At 46.1% G+C, this 22,066-nt stretch overlaps 1 protein-coding gene across 1 annotated transcript in view; it reads left to right on the top strand.

The window, feature by feature from the left end:
• The window catches only part of PPP1R14A (protein phosphatase 1 regulatory inhibitor subunit 14A), a 51,636-nt gene extending 46,179 nt beyond the window's left edge, over positions 1-5,457 (top strand). The window contains exon 4 of the mRNA XM_073641444.1: positions 2,283-5,457. Within this exon, the coding sequence (XP_073497545.1) occupies positions 2,283-2,393 (111 nt within the window). The 3' untranslated portion in view covers positions 2,394-5,457. The remainder of the gene's footprint in view (positions 1-2,282) is intronic.
• Positions 5,458-22,066: the final 16,609 nt, after the last annotated feature.

The raw sequence follows: 22,066 nt of genomic DNA, 5'->3' as shown, positions 1-22,066 counted from the left end.
TGATGAGCTTCAAGAGGTAGTCACCGGAAATGGTCTTCCAACAATCTTGAAGGAGTTCCCAGAGATGCTTAGAACTTGTTGGCCCTTTTGCCTTCACTCTGCGGTCCAGCTCACCCCAAACTATCTCGATTGGGTTCAGGTCTGGTGACTGTGGAGGCCAGGTCATCTGGCGTAGCACCCCATCACTCTCTTTCTTGGTCAAATAGCCCTTACACAGCCTGGAGGTGTGTTTGGGGTCATTGTCCTGTTGAAAAATAAATGATGGTCCAACTAAACGCAAACCGGATGGTATAGCATGCCGCTGCAAGATGCTGTGGTAGCCATGCTGGTTCAGTATGCCTTCAATTTTGAATAAATCCCCAACAGTGTCACCAGCAAAGCACCCCCACACCATCACACCTCCTCCTCCATGCTTCACGGTGGGAACCAGGCATGTAGAGTCCATCCGTTCACCTTTTCTGCGTCGCACAAAGACACGGTGGTTGGAACTAAAGATCTCAAATTTGGACTCATCAGACCAAAGCACAGATTTCCACTGGTCTAATGTCCATTCCTTGTGTTCTTTAGCCCAAACTTGTCTCTTCTGCTTGTTGCCTGTGCTTAGCAGTGGTTTCCTAGCAGCTATTTTACCATGAAGGCCTGCTGCACAAAGTCTCCTCTTAACAGTTGTTGTAGAGATGTGTCTGCTGCTAGAACTCTGTGTGGCATTGACCTGGTCTCTAATCTGAGCTGCTGTTAACCTGCGATTTCTGAGGCTGGTGACTCGGATAAACTTATCCTCAGAAGCAGAGGTGACTCTTGGTCTTCCTTTCCTGGGGCGGTCCTCATGTGAGCCAGTTTCTTTGTAGCGCTTGATGCTTTTTGCAACTGCACTTGGAGACACATTCAAAGTTTGCCCAATTTTTCGGACTGACTGACCTTCATTTCTTAAAGTAATGATGGCCACTCGTTTTTCTTTACTTAACTGCTTTTTTCTTGCCATAATACAAATTCTAACAGTCTATTCAGTAGGACTATCAGCTGTGTATCCACCTGACTTCTGCACAACACAACTGGTGGTCCCAACCCCATTTATAAGGCAAGAAATCCCACTTATTAAACCTGACAGGGCACATCTGTGAAGTGAAGACCATTTCCGGTGACTACCTCTTGAAGCTCATCAAGAGAATGCCAAGAGTGTGCAAAGCAGTCATCAAAGCAAAAGGTGGCTACTTTGAAGAACCTAGAATATAAGACATATTTTCAGTTGTTTCACAATTTTTTGTTAAGTATATAATTCCACATGTGTTAATTCATAGTTTTGATGCCTTCAGTGTGAATGTACAATTTTCATAGTCATGAAAATACTGAAAAATCTTTAAATGAGAAGGTGTGTCCAAACTTTTGGTCTGTACTGTATGAGAAGAGAAAAGTTGGCGAAACTTGTAGATTTTGGTGGCACTCTCTGACTTTCTTATGTGTATAAATGTGTTGACTTTTACCATTTCTTTTTTTTAATATATACAGACAGATATATAGCTAGAGATGTATATATTGTAGTTATCTATGTATCTATCAATGTGTGTATATATATAATATATATATAAATATATTAGTATCACCCCATCCACAAGAAACTCAAGTATAAAAAAAATCTCATTATTTAACCCATACGGTAAATACCATGAGAAAATAAACAGAAAAAAAAATACTCCCAAAAATCTGAAAATAAAAAGTGATTAAAATATCACATATAACCCAAAAATTGCACAAATGAAAGTGTCAACTGAACCTGCAGAAAATCAATCCCTAACACAATTCTGTTAATATAAATAATAATAGAAACGTTATAGATCTCAGAATTTGGCAGCACAAAAACAAATTATTGCATGAAAAAAATAATTCTATTACACAAAAGCAAGAAAACATTAAAAAAACGGTATATATTTAGTTTTCATAACATCGTACTGAATAAAATTAATAAGTCATTTTTTACTGCAATGTAGAAAAAATAAAGCAAACAAAAGAAGAAGCAAAAAGATTTACAGAATATTTTTTTCATTCTACCCTCTTCTACAATTGAAAAAAAATCATATAAGTTTTTTATATGCACCCCAAAATTAAACCAATAAAAATATGAAAACAATATAACTCATCTCACAAAAGTCTAGGTGTGGCTGTAAAAAAAGCCCCAAACAGCTAAATCCTAAGTGGGTTAATCGGTTCCTCTAGGAAATTGTTCGCTATAAGATATACCTCTGACTTGCTGAGCATGAGCATAAATCTTCTTGACTGTTTTCTAGGCATTTATTCGAGATCTGCTGTTCAAGTTAAAGGGACTTCAGAAACAAACTCTCATAAGGAAGAACGGTCTGGAGATCAGCAATGAAGAGGAGATTCTGGAACATGCGTGACCGGAAAATATTCCCGACCTATAAAGAGGGGTGGAGGTCAACAAGCACAAGAAAACCCAACGAGTTCAGGCTGGATGGATGAAAAGACAAAATGACTATGAAAGTGATGATCAGGAGGCACCTGGTGTTAGGACCACATTGGTGTGTCACACATCTTCACCACTCATTATTCCGAAAAAGCACCATGTCACAGACCTGATGCATACCATACGATGCCAGCACACCACCTTCTTCTACATTAGCTATTGTCCCAGAAAGCACAGTTTGCCTACAACAAAACGTTGCTCCCCAGAAACCACCATTCTGATTATATATGGAAACCGTTCATATATGTATCATGTGTGAAGTGTTCACTATAATCTCAAGTGTGACTTCTCTTTATAGACTGTGCAGAAGACTTTACAAGATGTTTAAGGACATTATTCATGTCTCTAGATGGTAGTTTGCTTTTTCAAAAACATTCATAGAGAAAAAGTTGCAGTACATGTTTTGTACATAAGTTCTGGCGCATGGTCACCAGACTCATTATTTTAGGACAGTTTTTAGTTACCTGATTGGCTCTATGCTGGTTGGCGCAGCCCTAAAAACTGACCGAGCTTGGCCCACAAATGCTCTTCTTGAACCACACAGGTTATCCATCTTGGCCCATCAGAAGGGTATCCCTGTTGCCCCCACAATTGTCTACTATTTAATGGGTGCTGTGCTATCGGGACATGTCATTGAGGTCCCAAAGCATGCTTCTCATCTTCATCAATCATGGTAATTTGGAAAGGTAGCTGTACACTTGAGATAGTTGCCAACCAAACTGTTATTCGGCAGACAGCTTCTAATGCCAACTCAACCATAAACATCCATATTTTACTGGGGAAAGGGGAACAATTGGCACCAACACATGAGACCACAGGTCACTTCTACCATTACTGGTGGTTTGCCCAATTTTTTCCTTGTGTGTCTAGCTCAAGCTACTTGCATTTAAAGCTCTACTCACACTTTTCTTAAAGAGGACCTGTCACTTGCTAAAAAAAAATGAAGTAAATACCTTGTAAAAATGCCTGAGCTCCCCTGATTCTGACACTCTTTTTCGTTTTGTGCTGCATCTCTCCATTGCAGAGGTATTCACATTTGTTTCCTCTGGAGCGCAGTATGTGAAATCTCTCCTTTTATTTCAACCTGGAGTTTTTTCTGGGGGAGTGCTCTTTCCCCCCTCCCTCCCAAATGCGATCAATTACAGCTCGGCAGCTGATCTAGCAGTCTCGTATTCTCAGATGCTGGCTAGCTGTGATTGTCCTGGGATGGATGAAAGCGCACGACCCTAGAGAAGACTCTGAAGAAACGCCCAGTTGAAATACAAGCAGAGATTTCACATACTGCGCTCCAAAAGCAACAAATGTGAATATCTCTGCAAAGGAGCTGTAGAAAGGAAAGCAGTGGAGAATCCACACTGCTGGTAAATAAAGGCAAATCCAGGTCCTCACTAGGAGATTATGTGGTGTTTATTAAGTCTACGGGTTTCGAAGTACCATACTTCCTTAGCATATCTTAAATGGGGTGACCCAGCGCAAAACAGAAAAAAAGCAGCAGAATCATTGGAACTCAGAGGTTATTACAGAGTATTTAACTAAATTTTTTTGAGCAAGTGACAGATCCCCTTCAAGCCTTCCATGGCTTCTATAGTCATCCATGTTAAAAAAAATAGTTATACTACATGGTATACACTTTTCTTTTTTGGGAAGCTTCTGTATAGAAAAGTGCATTCAACTGTGCTCATCTATACAGTAAAAAAAAGGTATACTGATTAATGCAAGCTTGATGAAACCCAAAAGGACATTTTTTTAACCTCCGTTGGGTGAAAGGGGACCCATGGATGCATTTGACATATAAGTTGGGAGTTTTCCTGGCACGTATGCTTGAACACACACCACAGATAGTGTGCACATAGTCCAAAGGCCACCATAATTATTAGACTAAAGTTGACCGAACCCTCCAATATCGGTGGGTATGGCCAATAGTCTGATGTGTGCATGGGGGCTTGACTCTTCCCCGACAGATCATGTTGGAGGAGAGAAGATCCGGCCTGTTGGACATCCAGTGGTTGATCCTTTTGACCTCCAGGAGATAAGCCGAATCCAGAAGAGTCTTGAGGAGGAGGACAGATGAGTCTGGTGGTGGCTCTCTTATAGTGAACACAAGTGTGCTTGGCCAAGTCCAGCGTTCCTGTGCATGGGGAAGATAGCTGACGGTTGAACAACTGTTGGGCGACAGCTGTCTAATGTGTATGGGGGCCTTAAGCCCTAATTTTCATCTGCACACCATTGGAGGAGCCATCAGGTATACTGATGAGCAGCAGATAACACGCTTGCTTTTTTTAAATTTACATTTTGGTGAGTTTTTAACAGGTTTTTAAAATATTTATAAAAGGGTCTTAAGAGTTTGGAGTGGACCCATTTTATAGATGTTTGAGTAGAGGGACCCGATTTCTATGAATTTAGAACAAAAGATTACAAATTTTGAAGAGAAAAAACATTAAAAAAACAGGATTTTATATAAAGAAAAAGACCCAAAGATCAATAAATTGTAGTAGCAATCACATTAGTAAGAATGAATCCTGATTATAAGCTGATCACAAGCTGTTTGAGTTCTAGAATCCAGGAAGATCACATATAAAATGTATGGGAACCTGAAAGCAAGTGTTGAATTCCCCTACAGTGCCAACGCAGGAAGAATAAGGTATTACACTTTTGGGTCCTCCAAATGAGAGAGGCTCTTTATAGCCACTTTCCACTCTAATAGATGAGATTTTTAAAAAAGGGGGACCCTGGGTTTTCTATATATAGGAGTATTCCTCACATATATCAACAGACCTCGGTAAATTTTCCAGAATCTGAGAGGTTCTAAACTCTTCGACCCGTTTTTCAGCTCACACAATTTTCTACTGCTGGCTGTTTACCTGATGTAATATTGGAGCATGCACAAGCCTATTTATACACGTTTGTTATCCTTTTAATATAAGCATTTACATGGATGCCGTGCCGTTAATTCAATGTTAATAAAATGTTTTACTTTATGTTCGTGGTCTGCTGTTATGGAAATCTTGAAAGGTTTACATTAAGATTATGCCAAAATAGTCGGTACGCAGCGGATGATAATCTGTATATGTGAGCAGCATGGCTAAACTCAAAAGGTTTCTATATTTTCTCTGTCTAGCCTTAAAGGGGTTGTCCAGGCTTGGGGGGGTTCAAGTCTGTAGACACTCTATGTGACTGCAGACTTATGAATCCTCCCATTGTGCGCACTGCATGCTGTCAGGATTCTACGGTGCCGGGAACGGGCAGTAATGTTACAACAAGTATGCGATTTGCTTACTACTAGGGATGAGCGGAAGTTCGGGTTCTGGCACCCGACCTAAACTTTATTCCAAAGTTCGGTCCGGGTACCAGAACTTGAACCAGAACCCGAACGCCATTGAAAACAATGGGGACTCGGACTTTTGAGTCCGAAAATATTCTATCTCTCTCTCTGCAGCGGACTTTCCCCTGTCCAGTACGAACCCCGAACTTTTAAGTTTGGGTTCGCTCATCTCTACTTACTACCAGGCACAGTCCGACTAGACGTGGCCAGCCTTTCTCAAAGCGAGGCTGTGCATGTCTAGTCTGCACATAACTGCATGTATGTAAATCACATACTTGCGGTCACGCACTCACCCATTCCCAGCACTGACACTGGATAATCCTGACAGTGTGCATGTTGTGAGGATTCACAAGTCTAGGATGCTGTAAAGTGAGTGCTGGGGATTAATCTTAGCAATTCTTTTTAAAGGGGTATTCTCAAGTTTGAAAACTATCCCCTATATAGGCGATAACTTTCAGATCGCTGGGGGTCCGACCTCCGGGCCTCCACCGATCCTAAGAATCTGTGACTTTCATTCTAAGGGGAGTGCTGAAGAACAGTCAAGTGCAGCGCTCGGCTATCTCCGGGGGTCTCATTGAAAATGAATGGAGCGGCAGAGCACAAGGTCAACCACTAATCCGAAATTCTCCAGTCTTGAGATTAGTGGGTTGCCAGCGGTCGGACCCTCAGCAGTCAGGAAGTTATTCATTATACCACAGATAGCGGATAACTTTCAAACTTGAGAATACCCCTATAATATGCGTGCATCAAAAATAGGCCATATCTAGCATTTTTTGGATGCTATGTGCAGGTATTTACGGCATGACATTGAAATAAATAAGAAACCAGTTTACAAAAATTGTAAAAATGATAACTAAAAGAATTTAGAGCTATCAGTCGATCACTGATACATTTACTAATGGACTTATGTAGCTAGTCGAGGATAGATAGATGATAATAACGTAATTGTGAAAGGATATGGACACCTTCAGGGTTTTTTTCTCGCTTAAATACATATATTTTTGGCTGAAAATCTTTTTTGCGATTGGGTTCCATTAACATATTTGCACCGTCCATACGGGTCTATTCTATTCTGCTGGCAGCAGAATGAGTCAACTGAGAATCCGTCAGCGAGCTCATTCTGTCAGAGAGCTTATAACTCTTGTCTTCATTCTCCTAAGTTCCTTTAGCTGATTTATGACCACATGAAAATTGAACTGAGCTTTGTGGTTATAAAAACTCTTCCATCAGAATGCACTCACTGATGGATTCCCAATCAATTCATTATGCAGCCAGTAATGTACTATATAAGTGAAACAATGAAACGTTTTTAACTAAACCCAATTGCAAAAATGAGTTTCAGCTTAAAATACATGCACTTAATAAACAAAACAAAATGCACCCAAAGGTGTCCAGATCCTTTAAATGATTAAATTATACAATTTTCATTGACTTCATCAACCACTAGGGGGAGAAAAAGATTTTATCGCATACTGGTATTAAAAAAAAAAGCCATAATGAGAGTAATGCAACCACCAGACTGTCACCTAAGTTTGCTCATTAGTTGGGTATTTACAAAGAACTTAATGGAGAACTTTCATAAGTTTATTCATTTCTACTGATTAGGGGTCTTGTCTATTTTCAGTGGGGATTAGACCGATTACCTAGAGATTTATGGCGGTGATCAGCCCTGGGGATTGGCCTGTAATTAATGGTCCTGTAGATGGCTTCCACAGAGGTGGCCATATTTGGCAATGACATGATATGAATGTAGGATTGGAACTTCCTCCAGAAAGTGTTAGAGAAGCGAAGTAAGCAGAAAGATGAGACTTCAATTCTAGCGAGCGATAGGAGAAAATACAGAGTTCATTTCTCACAGGGAAAATTACCCATTGTTTATAAAGGAGTTTTTATGTTAAATGTATTTAAATATATGTATAATATATTTTTCAATTGTCAATGTCACAATCTATACAAAAAAAATCAGAAATCTTGCAATGTTCACAATGGCCACTATTCCACATGCTAAACTCATACTTACTTATGTACAGGAGATTTTTCAGCAGTCTCATTAACATCACAGACAAGATTACAATATGACTGATAACACCTCTGTCTGGTTGTCACAGTGATAGAGATATTACGTCTGAGAGCAGGTGGGAGGTCCTTTGGTCAGGGATCCTGTGCATGCCACACCTCCTGCCCAGCCTTGGGAGGGGAAGAACTTCCCCTGTATAAACCCGGGGCTGAGGCAGGGTTAGTGAGTCCAGGAAGAGCAGAGACAAGAGCAGCATAGGAAGCAGCAGAGTCACAAGGAGTCAGGGGCTGGCAGCTAAAGAGCTCGCCCTGACTAAGAAGATTCTTTACCGGACCCGGAGTCCGAGGCTGTGGGGACTAACTTCTACCCAGCAGCAGAATCCGTCAGGCAGGGGATTTCAGGTCCCCTGGCCCAGAAGCCCGAAGGCCCCGAGTCACCGGCCATACGGGTGAGCACCACACGGTACACTCAGGGACGTGGGCTGCTTACATCAGCTTCTAGCAAGGTAGCCAGAAGAGTACAGTCAGCTTGGGAGGCCTACAACTACGCCTGGCCAGGGGAGATCCCATCTGCTCAAGGACTGACCAGGCCCCGTTCGCTAGCAAGTACTCCGGGAGGGTCTATCGTTGTTATCAGTAAAGACCCTGAACGCTACCATACCGTCTCTGAGTGGTTCCTGCTACCCCCATCATCCACGTCGGCTGCCCTGAGGCCATACCCCTCCCGTTGGGGGTTATACTATCACGCTGCACCATCCTTCCACCGGCCTCAGCGGTCTGCCCTGCAGCAGCAGCCCCCTGGCTGCATTCAACGGGTGGCGTAGTCATCAACCGTTTTCTACCGCTAACAGACTGCCGTCCAGTTTGACTCCCTGGGCACGGACCGGGTCACCGCCACGAGACTACAACCCTAAACAGATCCGGCTCCGGGTAAGCTCCCGCGTGCGCAACGCAGCGCGACACAGGCCCAGGGGCGCGTCAACTTTGGCGTAGTCGGCAGGATCACGTGCCCGCAACCACCGGGTACTGCGTGCCTGAAAAGCAAAGACTGTTCAAACTTACCAGTGGTGAAGATTCCCGCCATCGGTGAAGATTCCCGCCATCCGGCGCCATCTTCAGCCTTCTTCCCGCCATCGGTGAAGTTTCCCGCCATCCGGCGCCATCTTCAGCCTTCTTCCCGCCATCCGTGGAGTTTTCCCGCCATTGGACGCCATCTTGAGGACGCCGCGCGGGAAGAAGAGGGGCGTGGACTCCGAAAGCGCGCGAGAACTGAAGCCCCGCCTCACGTCCGGACGTTGCGTAAGGTCCTGGAAGGAGCCCAGCAGACGCCGACGTCACAGGAGCGCGACGGAAGGTCCTCAACCCTGACGATCCACTGCGGAGCCGCGGCCTACGGAAGAGGATCATCGCAAGGTAGGCCACGGTCCACTAGGGGGGAGGAAGATGTCGGATACGGAGGAGAGCTTCACTACCTCGACCCCCGCCAGCGCCACCGCTGCTGCAGTTATGCCCTTCACCATGCCATATATCCCGGGAGCAGCTTGGCTACCCCAGTACTCAGGGGAGTCACATACCCTGCATGACTTTAGAGAAAAGCTGGATAGCCTCTTCCAGGTGTACCCCCTCACAGAAGAGCAAAAAGTGAGCATCCTGGTGGCCCAACTAATCGGGGCAGCCAAAAGAGAAGTAAAATCTTGGCCACCTGGGAGGAGGACTGTCGCAGAGATACTAACCCGGCTGAGGGACACCTTCGATACCCGCACCTCAGCCGAGATCAAGCTTAGATTCTACGGGTGCAAGCAGCGAGCGCATGAGAGTATAAGGGACTATGCACTAAACCTACAAGAGGCCCTGAGGGCCATAAAGCAGACCGACCCTGATGGGGTGGGAAACGAGGACAGGCTGTTGACTGAACAATTTATAGAGGGTTTATATTGCAATGCCCACCGAACCCAGTTGCGGGCAATGGCCTTACAGGATCCCCATCTGGACTTTGCACAGTTCAAGGATAGAGCTATCCGGGTGCTCCGAGAACCAGCACCGGGTGGCGTTGTGACCCACAGGCGCCCAGCTATTACTTACCACCAGGAGGCGGCGCCCTTGTCGGCAGGGCCTGTGGGAGCTGATGCGCAGGCTTTGGACAATGACCCGGCTCCAGACCTACACCATCAGGTCCAAGAGCTAGTTAAGAGCGTTGCTGCGCTAACCCGAACTGTGCAGTCTTTACAGGTTTCCACTCCAGGGAAGATCCAGCTGGCATCCGGACCGGAGGACATCCCGTGGCGTCGACCAAGGAGGACCCCACCGGCCAGAGGAAGACCCAGTGACCGATACAGCGAGGACGGACGACCCATCTGCCGCCGCTGCAATCAACCCGGACATATGGAAAGGTACTGTTCTTTAAACGGGCACAACCTGGGGTAGAGGGCCAACCCCCAGGAAAAAGATCACCAGGCCCATCGAACTGGCGCGACAGATATGTGGGAGGACGTCCAGTCTTGCCTGTGGTACTGGATGGCATTCCCATGAGTGCCCTACTGGACACCGGGTCACAGGTCACCACCATCCCGTACGTGCTCTTCAAGCAGTACTGGAATGACTCGGATATTACCCGCTACCCTGACGACGACTTGAGTATCATCGCCAGCAATGGTCAGCCCGTGCCACAGATCGGATTTAAAGAGGTGACCATCAAAATTGGTAGAGTCGAACTGGCCGCACAGGGACTGATCATTGTAGACATTGACAAACATGAGAATCACCCAAAGATAACTCTAGGAACTAATGTAATTGAAAATTGTCTTGCAGAGGTGATTTTCCTTTTACAGCAGGTTGCCAAGAATGCCAGCTCCGGCGAGCAGCGGGTGCTCCAGAAAGAGATCCGGGCACTGATGCAACGGCAACAAGTGGAACTCTCCGGCGGTGAGATTGGTAGCGTAAGAATGTGTGACCCTTTTCCTATTGCCATGCCCCCAAAAAGTGAAATGATGATTTGGTGCCGGGCAGCTATTGGTCTGAGAGGTAGAGATTACCAGGCAATGGTAGAACCAGTTTACTCAGATAGTAGGCCCACCATTTTGACAGCACGGGGGGTGGTCAATGTACGCCATGGGAGGGTGCCCGTTCGCATAATAAATATCGGGGAGAGGGAAGTGTACCTGCCCCGGTATGCCACGCTAGCCAAATTATATACCACTAATCAAAATTCTATACAATTTGTGGAACCCTTGCCTCCATCTCACCCGGAGGAAGGTAACGGCTCTAAGAAAGACATGGAGGACTGGTGTCAGCAACTACATCTGGGTACTGACTCCACTCCCTCACACCAGAAACAAGGAGTCTATCGGGTGGTTCAAGAGTATGAGAGAGTGTTTAGTAAACACCCGTTAGACTTCGGGCGAGTCAAGGGGGTAGAACACCGCATCCCCACGGGAGATCATCCTCCCATAAAAGAGAGGTATCGACCCGTACCCCCTGCACATTACCAACACGCCAAGGGGATGCTTAGAGACATGAAGGAGGCTGGGGTAATCCGGGATAGCTGTAGCCCCTGGGCAGCCCCACTAGTTTTAGTCAAAAAGAAAGACAACACCATGAGGATGTGTGTAGATTACCGGAAAATCAACCGTATCACACACAAGGATGCGTACCCCTTACCAAGGATAGAGGAGTCATTGGCTGCTTTAAGATCTGCTAACTTCTTCTCTACCTTGGATCTCACTAGCGGGTACTGGCAGGTTCCTGTAGCAGAGGCAGACCGGGAGAAGACTGCATTCACCACCCCGATGGGACTTAGTGAGTTCACCTGCATGCCGTTCGGACTCTGCAACGCCCCAGGAACCTTCCAACGATTAATGGAGTGCTGTCTGGGCCACAGAAACTTCGAGACGGTCCTGTTGTACCTGGACGATGTCATCGTATACTCCAAAACTTACGAGGACCACCTGAAACACCTGGCGGAGGTGTTCGAAGCTCTGGCGAGTTATGGCCTAAAGGTGAAACCCTCCAAGTGTCACCTCCTGAAACCAAAGGTGCAATACCTGGGACACGTGGTGAGCGCTGACGGAGTGGCTCCCGACCCCGATAAGATCACCGCAATTAAGGGATGGCCAAGCCCCTCCAGCGTAAAAGAAGTGCGGCAGTTCCTAGGGTTGGTAGGCTACTACCGAAGGTTTATTCCCGGTTTCACCAAAAAGGCAGCGCCTATGCAGGACCTCCTGATAGGCCAGTCCCGGAAGGCCAAGAACCAGAAGCCGCCCTTCAAATGGGAAGAGCTAGAAGAAGAGTCCTTCCGCCAGCTGAAGATGGCCCTCACGGGGGATGAAATCTTGGCGTACCCAGACTATAGCCAGCCCTTCATCCTCTACACCGACGCCAGTAACATCGGGCTAGGAGCCGTACTATCCCAGATTCAGCAGGGGAGAGAACGAGTGATCTCCTATGCCAGCCGAAAACTGCGACCCACCGAAAGGAACCCCGAGAATTACAGCTCATTTAAGCTAGAGTTCCTGGCCGTGGTATGGGCAGTCACCGAGCGCTTTAGGCATTACCTCGCTTCTTCCCGGTTCACCGTATACACGGATAACAACCCGTTGATACACCTGGACACGGCAAGACTCGGTGCCCTGGAGCAGAGGTGGATGGCCCGTCTGTCCAACTACGAGTTTACAATTAAATACCGGGCAGGGCGCTCCAATACCAACGCGGACGCCCTGTCCAGGATGCCCAACCTGCCGGACGGAGGAGAAGATCCGGAGGGACTGGAAGAAGTTGAACTCCCTGCGTTCCACCGTCATGGGACTATCCAGTATTCCCACCGGGTAAGGAGTAAGCAGGCTGCTACGTTGAACCCCTTACCTCACTACAACTGGGCGGAAACGCAAGACAGCGACCCTGCCGTCCGACTGGTGAAGGAGATGCTGACTCGCCCGGAGGCTAGCCTGGAATCAGACGCTCCAGAGGAAGCCAAACAACTATGGGCAGAGAAGAGTCGACTGTTCCTTTACAAGGGGAAGTTGTGCCGCAGAATGGTTAACTCCAGGACGCATGAACTACTCTGGCAAGTAGTGGTGCCACGAAGAGACGCAGCCATGGTGATGGAGGCATACCACGACGGAGCTGGACACTTCGGGTGGAAAAAGCTGGAGTTCCTGCTGCGCGAGCGGTTCCACTGGGTAGGCATGAGGGGAACCATCGAGAAGTGGTGCAGAGACTGTGGCCCGTGCAATCTGAGAAGGAAGGACCGGGCCAGCCAGAAGACTCCCCTGCAGTCCATCGTCACCCGGCAACCGTTGGAACTGGTGGCCTTGGATCATGTAAAACTGACCCCCAGCAGAAGTGGCTACGTCTACGCGTTAACCATCGTGGATCATTACTCCCGGTTTCTGGTTGTCGTCCCCGTCAAGGACTTAACGGCTCGAACAGCAGCTAGAGCCTTCCAGCAGCACTTTTGCCGCCCACACGGGTACCCGGACCAAGTGCTGACGGACCAGGGACCTGCCTTTGAAGCGGAGGTCTTCCAGGAATTCTGTAATCTGTATGGCTGCCGGAAGATAAGGACGACACCCTACCATCCGCAAACTAATGGACTTTGTGAAAAAATGAACCAGGTGGTAATGGATCTTCTAAAAACGTTGCCCCTGGAAGAACGCAGTCTGTGGCCTGAGAAGTTGCCCGATCTGGTGGACCTATACAACCACATCCCGGTAGGTTCCACCAACTGTACCCCGGCTTACCTAATGAGGGCAAGACCTGGTAAGTTACCTGTTGACCTGGAAATGGGAGTCCTGACGCCCGAGGACACTTCACCAGAAACAGACTGGGACACAGAGAGGCAGCAGCAGTACCGGAAAGTACAGGAGAGCGTGGAGCGAAGTCTTTGTCAGGCTAGGGAAAGACAAGAGAAGACTTACAACCAGTATGCTCCCGCTGTTCCCCTGGTACCCGGAGAGCAGGTCTTGAAGAGGAAGAGACGGCTCCACAAGTTGGACGACCAGTGGGAGAAGGACCCGTACACCGTACTGCCCTCAAGCCACGAGAACCCGAAGGTCTGTACCATCAGTAAAGACGGAGGGGAAACCACAGCCATTGTATCCCGGGACCACCTGAAGAAGTGCCCCGAACAACTGAGGAACCCTGAGGAGGAACAGGAAGACCATCGACCCGTGGAAGAAAGGGAAGATATGGTTAGTACCGTGCTCGGGGACTTCCCTCGGTCTTGGACTCAAGTCAATGGTGCAGTTGTGGTACCCGTACTCACCTTCCTCCAACCATCATCCCAAGAACCTACGGAGCAACGGGTAGAGCTGGAAGAGCAGCCGGTCCAGGAGGCAGAAGACTCCACCCAAGCGGAACGGGAGAATCCACCCTCTGCTTATAGTGAGCCTGCCGTACCCCTAGTGAGACAAAGAGCCGGTAGACAGCTGCCCAGTTTACCCTTGACAGCTCCTACACCCTGTAGTTCAGGGCCAGACAGTCAGCTCCGTAGGTCCACTAGGGCCACTAGAGGCCAGTTACCCGCACGTTGGAGGATCTAAATGTTTAAGTTGTTTTACAATGTTTACCTGTTTATTGTTGCTTGTGTGTAATTTTGTGTTTCTAGTTGTTTTTAGGAGTCTTCGGTGGATTTACCGGGAACCCTTTGTATATAGTTGGAGCGTAACCCAGGATGGACTAGAGACTGTTAAGGACTCGGGGTAGGACAGACCCCTACCTGGTTACGTCTCCCTGTGTTGGTGAAATGGACACCTTTGCTTTTCTTCAAAGACTGCACCCGGTTGCGGACATCCGTGACCATCTTATTGTGTTTCCTTATTGTATTTTATTGTTCTTTGATATACCTTGTTATATTTTTCTAAAAAATGTTTAGTCCCGGAGTACTAAATTTCACTAGGGGGGAGTGTGACACCCCAGGGGTCTGGTTGTCACAGTGATAGAGATATTACGTCTGAGAGCAGGTGGGAGGTCCTTTGGTCAGGGATCCTGTGCATGCCACACCTCCTGCCCAGCCTTGGGAGGGGAAGAACTTCCCCTGTATAAACCCGGGGCTGAGGCAGGGTTAGTGAGTCCAGGAAGAGCAGAGACAAGAGCAGCATAGGAAGCAGCAGAGTCACAAGGAGTCAGGGGCTGGCAGCTAAAGAGCTCGCCCTGACTAAGAAGATTCTTTACCGGACCCGGAGTCCGAGGCTGTGGGGACTAACTTCTACCCAGCAGCAGAATCCGTCAGGCAGGGGATTTCAGGTCCCCTGGCCCAGAAGCCCGAAGGCCCCGAGTCACCGGCCATACGGGTGAGCACCACACGGTACACTCAGGGACGTGGGCTACTTACATCAGCTTCTAGCAAGGTAGCCAGAAGAGTACAGTCAGCTTGGGAGGCCTACAACTACGCCTGGCCAGGGGAGATCCCATCTGCTCAAGGACTGACCAGGCCCCGTTCGCTAGCAAGTACTCCGGGAGGGTCTATCGTTGTTATCAGTAAAGACCCTGAACGCTACCATACCGTCTCTGAGTGGTTCCTGCTACCCCCATCATCCACGTCGGCTGCCCTGAGGCCATACCCCTCCCGTTGGGGGTTATACTATCACGCTGCACCATCCTTCCACCGGCCTCAGCGGTCTGCCCTGCAGCAGCAGCCCCCTGGCTGCATTCAACGGGTGGCGTAGTCATCAACCGTTTTCTACCGCTAACAGACTGCCGTCCAGTTTGACTCCCTGGGCACGGACCGGGTCACCGCCACGAGACTACAACCCTAAACAGATCCGGCTCCGGGTAAGCTCCCGCGTGCGCAACGCAGCGCGACACAGGCCCAGGGGCGCGTCAATCAGCCCTGGGGATTGGCCTATAATTAATGGTCCTGTAGATGGCTTCCACAGAGGTGGCCATATTTGGCAATGACATGATATGAATGTAGGATTGGAACTTCCTCCAGAAAGTGTTAGAGAAGCGAAGTAAGCAGAAAGATGAGACTTCAATTCTAGCGAGCGATAGGAGAAAATACAGAGTTCATTTCTCACAGGGAAAATTACCCATTGTTTATAAAGGAGTTTTTATGTTAAATGTATTTAAATATATGTATAATATATTTTTCAATTGTCAATGTCACAATCTATACAAAAAAAATCAGAAATCTTGCAATGTTCACAATGGCCACTATTCCACATGCTAAACTCATACTTACTTATGTACAGGAGATTTTTCAGCAGTCTCATTAACATCACAGACAAGATTACAATATGACTGATAACACCTCTATATACAGTAGATAACACCAGATGCACCATTCACAATAGGTGATGTCACCGCTCACCTACTCCTCCTGTACAATGACTGATAACACCTCTATATACAGTAGATAACACAGGATGCACCATCCACAATTGGTGATGTCACAGCTCACCTCCTCCTCCTGTACAATGACTGATAACACCTCTATATACAGTAGATAACACCAGATGCACCATTCACAATAGGTGATGTCACCGCTCACCTACTCCTCCTGTACAATGACTGATAACACCTCTATATACAGTAGATAACACCGGATGCACCATTCACAATAGGTGATGTCACAGCTCACCTCCTCCTCCTGTACAATGACTGATAACACCTCTATATACAGTAGATAACACCGGATGCACCATTCACAATAGGTGATGTCACAGCTCACCTCCTCCTCCTGTACAATGACTGATAACACCTCTATATACAGTAGATAACACCGGATGCACCATTCACAATAGGTGATGTCACAGCTCACCTACTCCTCCTGTACAATGACTGATAACACCTCTATATACAGTAGATAATACCGGATGCACCATTCACAATAGGTGATGTCACAGCTCACCTACTCCTCCTGTACAATGACTGATAACACCTCTATATACAGTAGATAACACCGGATGCACCATTCACAATAGGTGATGTCACCGCTCACCTACTCCTCCTGTACAATGACTGATAACACCTCTATATACAGTAGATAACACAGGATGCACCATCCACAATAGGTGGTCACAGCTCACCTCCTCCTCCTGTACAATGACTGATAACACCTCTATATACAGTAGATAACACCAGATGCACCATTCACAATAGGTGATGTCACCGCTCACCTACTCCTCCTGTACAATGACTGATAACACCTCTATATACAGTAGATAACACCGGATGCACCATTCACAATAGGTGATGTCACAGCTCACCTCCTCCTCCTGTACAATGACTGATAACACCTCTATATACAGTAGATAACATCGGATGCACCATTCACAATAGGTGATGTCACAGCTCACCTCCTCCTCCTGTACAATGACTGATAACACCTCTATATACAGTAGATAACACCGGATGCACCATTCACAATAGGTGATGTCACAGCTCACCTACTCCTCCTGTACAATGACTGATAACACCTCTATATACAGTAGATAATACCGGATGCACCATTCACAATAGGTGATGTCACAGCTCACCTACTCCTCCTGTACAATGACTGATAACACCTCTATATACAGTAGATAACACCGGATGCACCATTCACAATAGGTGATGTCACAGCTCACCTACTCCTCCTGTACAATGACTGATAACACCTCTATATACAGTAGATAACACCAGATGCACCATTCACAATAGGTGATGTCACCGCTCACCTACTCCTCCTGTACAATGACTGATAACACCTCTATATACAGTAGATAACACCGGATGCACCATCCACAATAGGTGGTCACAGCTCACCTCCTCCTCCTGTACAATGACTGATAACACCTCTATATACAGTAGATAACACCAGATGCACCATTCACAATAGGTGATGTCACCGCTCACCTACTCCTCCTGTACAATGACTGATAACACCTCTATATACAGTAGATAACACCGGATGCACCATTCACAATAGGTGATGTCACAGCTCACCTCCTCCTCCTGTACAATGACTGATAACACCTCTATATACAGTAGATAACACCGGATGCACCATTCACAATAGGTGATGTCACAGCTCACCTCCTCCTCCTGTACAATGACTGATAACACCTCTATATACAGTAGATAACACCGGATGCACCATTCACAATAGGTGATGTCACAGCTCACCTACTCCTCCTGTACAATGACTGATAACACCTCTATATACAGTAGATAATACCGGATGCACCATTCACAATAGGTGATGTCACAGCTCACCTACTCCTCCTGTACAATGACTGATAACACCTCTATATACAGTAGATAACACCGGATGCACCATTCACAATAGGTGATGTCACAGCTCACCTACTCCTCCTGTACAATGACTGATAACACCTCTATATACAGTAGATAACACCAGATGCACCATTCACAATAGGTGATGTCACCGCTCACCTACTCCTCCTGTACAATGACTGATAACACCTCTATATACAGTAGATAACACAGGATGCACCATCCACAATAGGTGATGTCACAGCTCACCTCCTCCTCCTGTACAATGACTGATAACACCTCTATATACAGTAGATAACACCAGATGCACCATTCACAATAGGTGATGTCACCGCTCACCTACTCCTCCTGTACAATGACTGATAACACCTCTATATACAGTAGATAACACCGGATGCACCATTCACAATAGGTGATGTCACAGCTCACCTCCTCCTCCTGTACAATGACTGATAACACCTCTATATACAGTAGATAACACCGGATGCACCATTCACAATAGGTATTGTCACAGCTCACCTCCTCCTCCTGTACAATGACTGATAACACCTCTATATACAGTAGATAACACCGGATGCACCATTCACAATAGGTGATGTCACAGCTCACCTACTCCTCCTGTACAATGACTGATAACACCTCTATATACAGTAGATAATACCGGATGCACCATTCACAATAGGTGATGTCACAGCTCACCTACTCCTCCTGTACAATGACTGATAACACCTCTATATACAGTAGATAACACCGGATGCACCATTCACAATAGGTGATGTCACAGCTCACCTACTCCTTCTGTACAATGACTGATAACACCTCTATATACAGTAGATAACACCGGATGCACCATTCACAATAGGTGATGTCACAGCTCACCTACTCCTCCTGTACAATGACTGATAACACCTCTATATACAGTAGATAACACCAGATGCACCATTCACAATAGGTGATGTCACCGCTCACCTACTCCTCCTGTACAATGACTGATAACACCTTTATATACAGTAGATAACACAGGATGCACCATCCACAATAGGTGATGTCACAGCTCACCTCCTCCTCCTGTACAATGACTGATAACACCTCTATATACAGTAGATAACACCAGATGCACCATTCACAATAGGTGATGTCACCGCTCACCTACTCCTCCTGTACAATGACTGATAACACCTCTATATACAGTAGATAACACCGGATGCACCATTCACAATAGGTGATGTCACAGCTCACCTCCTCCTCCTGTACAATGACTGATAACACCTCTATATACAGTAGATCACACCGGATGCACCATTCACAATAGGTGATGTCACAGCTCACCTCCTCCTCCTGTACAATGACTGATAACACCTCTATATACAGTAGATAACACCGGATGCACCATTCACAATAGGTGATGTCACAGCTCACCTCCTCCTCCTGTACAATGACTGATAACACCTCTATATACAGTAGATAATACCGGATGCACCATTCACAATAGGTGATGTCACAGCTCACCTACTCCTCCTGTACAATGACTGATAACACCTCTATATACAGTAGATAACACCGGATGCACCATTCACAATAGGTGATGTCACCGCTCACCTACTCCTCCTGTACAATGACTGATAACACCTCTATATACAGTAGATAACACCAGATGCACCATTCACAATAGGTGATGTCACCGCTCACCTACTCCTCCTGTACAATGACTGATAACACCTCTATATACAGTAGATAACACAGGATGCACCATCCACAATAGGTGATGTCACAGCTCACCTCCTCCTCCTGTACAATGACTGATAACACCTCTATATACAGTAGATAACACCAGATGCACCATTCACAATAGGTGATGTCACCGCTCACCTACTCCTCCTGTACAATGACTGATAACACCTCTATATACAGTAGATAACACCGGATGCACCATTCACAATAGGTGATGTCACACCTCACCTCCTCCTCCTGTACAATGACTGATAACACCTCTATATACAGTAGATAACACCGGATGCACCATTCACAATAGGTGATGTCACAGCTCACCTCCTCCTCCTGTACAATGACTGATAACACCTCTATATACAGTAGATAACACCGGATGCACCATTCACAATAGGTGATGTCACAGCTCACCTACTCCTCCTGTACAATGACTGATAACACCTCTATATACAGTAGGTAATACCGGATGCACCATTCACAATAGGTGATGTCACAGCTCACCTACTCCTCCTGTACAATGACTGATAACACCTCTATATACAGTAGATAACACCGGATGCACCATTCACAATAGGTGATGTCACAGCTCACCTACTCCTCCTCTACAATGACTGATAACACCTCTATATACAGTAGATAACACCAGATGCACCATTCACAATAGGTGATGTCACCGCTCACCTACTCCTCCTGTACAATGACTGATAACACCTCTATATACAGTAGATAACACAGGATGCACCATCCACAATAGGTGATGTCACAGCTCACCTCCTCCTCCTGTACAATGACTGATAACACCTCTATATACAGTAGATAACACCAGATGCACCATTCACAATAGGTGATGTCACAGCTCACCTCTTCCTCCTGTACAATGACTGATAACACCTCTATATACAGTAGATAACACCGGATGCACCATTCACAATAGGTGATGTCACAGCTCACCTACTCCTCCTGTACAATGACTGATAACACCTCTATATACAGTAGATAACACCGGATGCACCATTCACAATAGGTGATGTCACAGCTCACCTCCTCCTCCTGTACAATGACTGATAACACCTCTATATACAGTAGATAACACCGGATGCACCATTCACAATAGGTGATGTCACAGCTCACCTACTCCTCCTGTACAATGACTGATAACACCTCTATATACAGTAGATAATACCGGATGCACCATTCACAATAGGTGATGTCACAGCTCACCTCCTCCTCCTGTACAATGACTGATAACACCTCTATATACAGTAGATAACACAGGATCCACAATTCACAATAGGTGATGTCACAGCTCACCTCCTCCTCCTGCACAATGACTGATAACACCTCTATATACAGTGGATAACACCGGATGCACCATTCACAATAGGTGATGTCACAGCTCACCTACTCCTCCTGTACAATGACTGATAACACCTCTATATACAGTAGATAACACCGGATGCACCATTCACAATAGGTGATGTCACAGCTCACCTCCTCCTCCTGTACAATGACTGATAACACCTCTATATACAGTAGATAACACCGGATGCACCATTCACAATAGGTGATGTCACAGCTCACCTTCTCCTCCTGTACAATGACTGATAACACCTCTATATACAGTAGATAATACCGGATGCACAATTCACAATAGGTGATGTCACAGCTCACCTACTCCTCCTGTACAATGACTGATAACACCTCTATATACAGTAGATAACACAGGATCCACCATTCACAATAAGTGCTGTCACAGCTCACCTCCTCCTCCTGTACAATGACTGATAACACCTCTGTATACAGTAGATAACCCAGGATTCACCATTCACATTAGGTGATGTCACAGCTCACCTTCCCCACAAGTTAAAGCTGCTTTTGGTGCAGTTTAATATGTCTAAGAACTGTCCCAATTTCTGTGCTCTTTTCCTAACCAGCAATTTTTTTTTTGAGTTGTTGGTTTCTATTCAGCAGCAGACTATCAGCACTACAGGAGCTGGAACTTCCATTCCTTTACTTCCCAGCTTATTTTGCACTTTTTTGGGGTAAGACAGCATAATTAATAAATAAAGCTATTTGCAGATTGTCTGTTTATCACATTATCACATGAGAATAAGTTGTCTGAAATGACAACAACCATTTTTATTTTTTTTCATCAATTTTGTGGCTTATATTAAAGCCATATGATGGAATAATCCGTATTGTACTGACATGTTACACCATAATAAGCAGTCACAGAGTATCGTGCAAGTAATCACATTAGGAAGCTATTACGAGGAATGAATTGTGAATTTGAGATCAGAAGCCAGTTT

Source organism: Phyllobates terribilis, unplaced genomic scaffold (assembly GCF_046119375.1).
Source record: "Phyllobates terribilis strain yellow unplaced genomic scaffold, ASM4611937v1 Scaffold_7__3_contigs__length_470593459, whole genome shotgun sequence".
NCBI lineage: Eukaryota > Metazoa > Chordata > Amphibia > Anura > Dendrobatidae > Phyllobates > Phyllobates terribilis.
The sequence above is the reverse complement of the archived record's forward strand: the minus strand, read 5'-3'. Positions and strand labels throughout refer to the sequence as shown.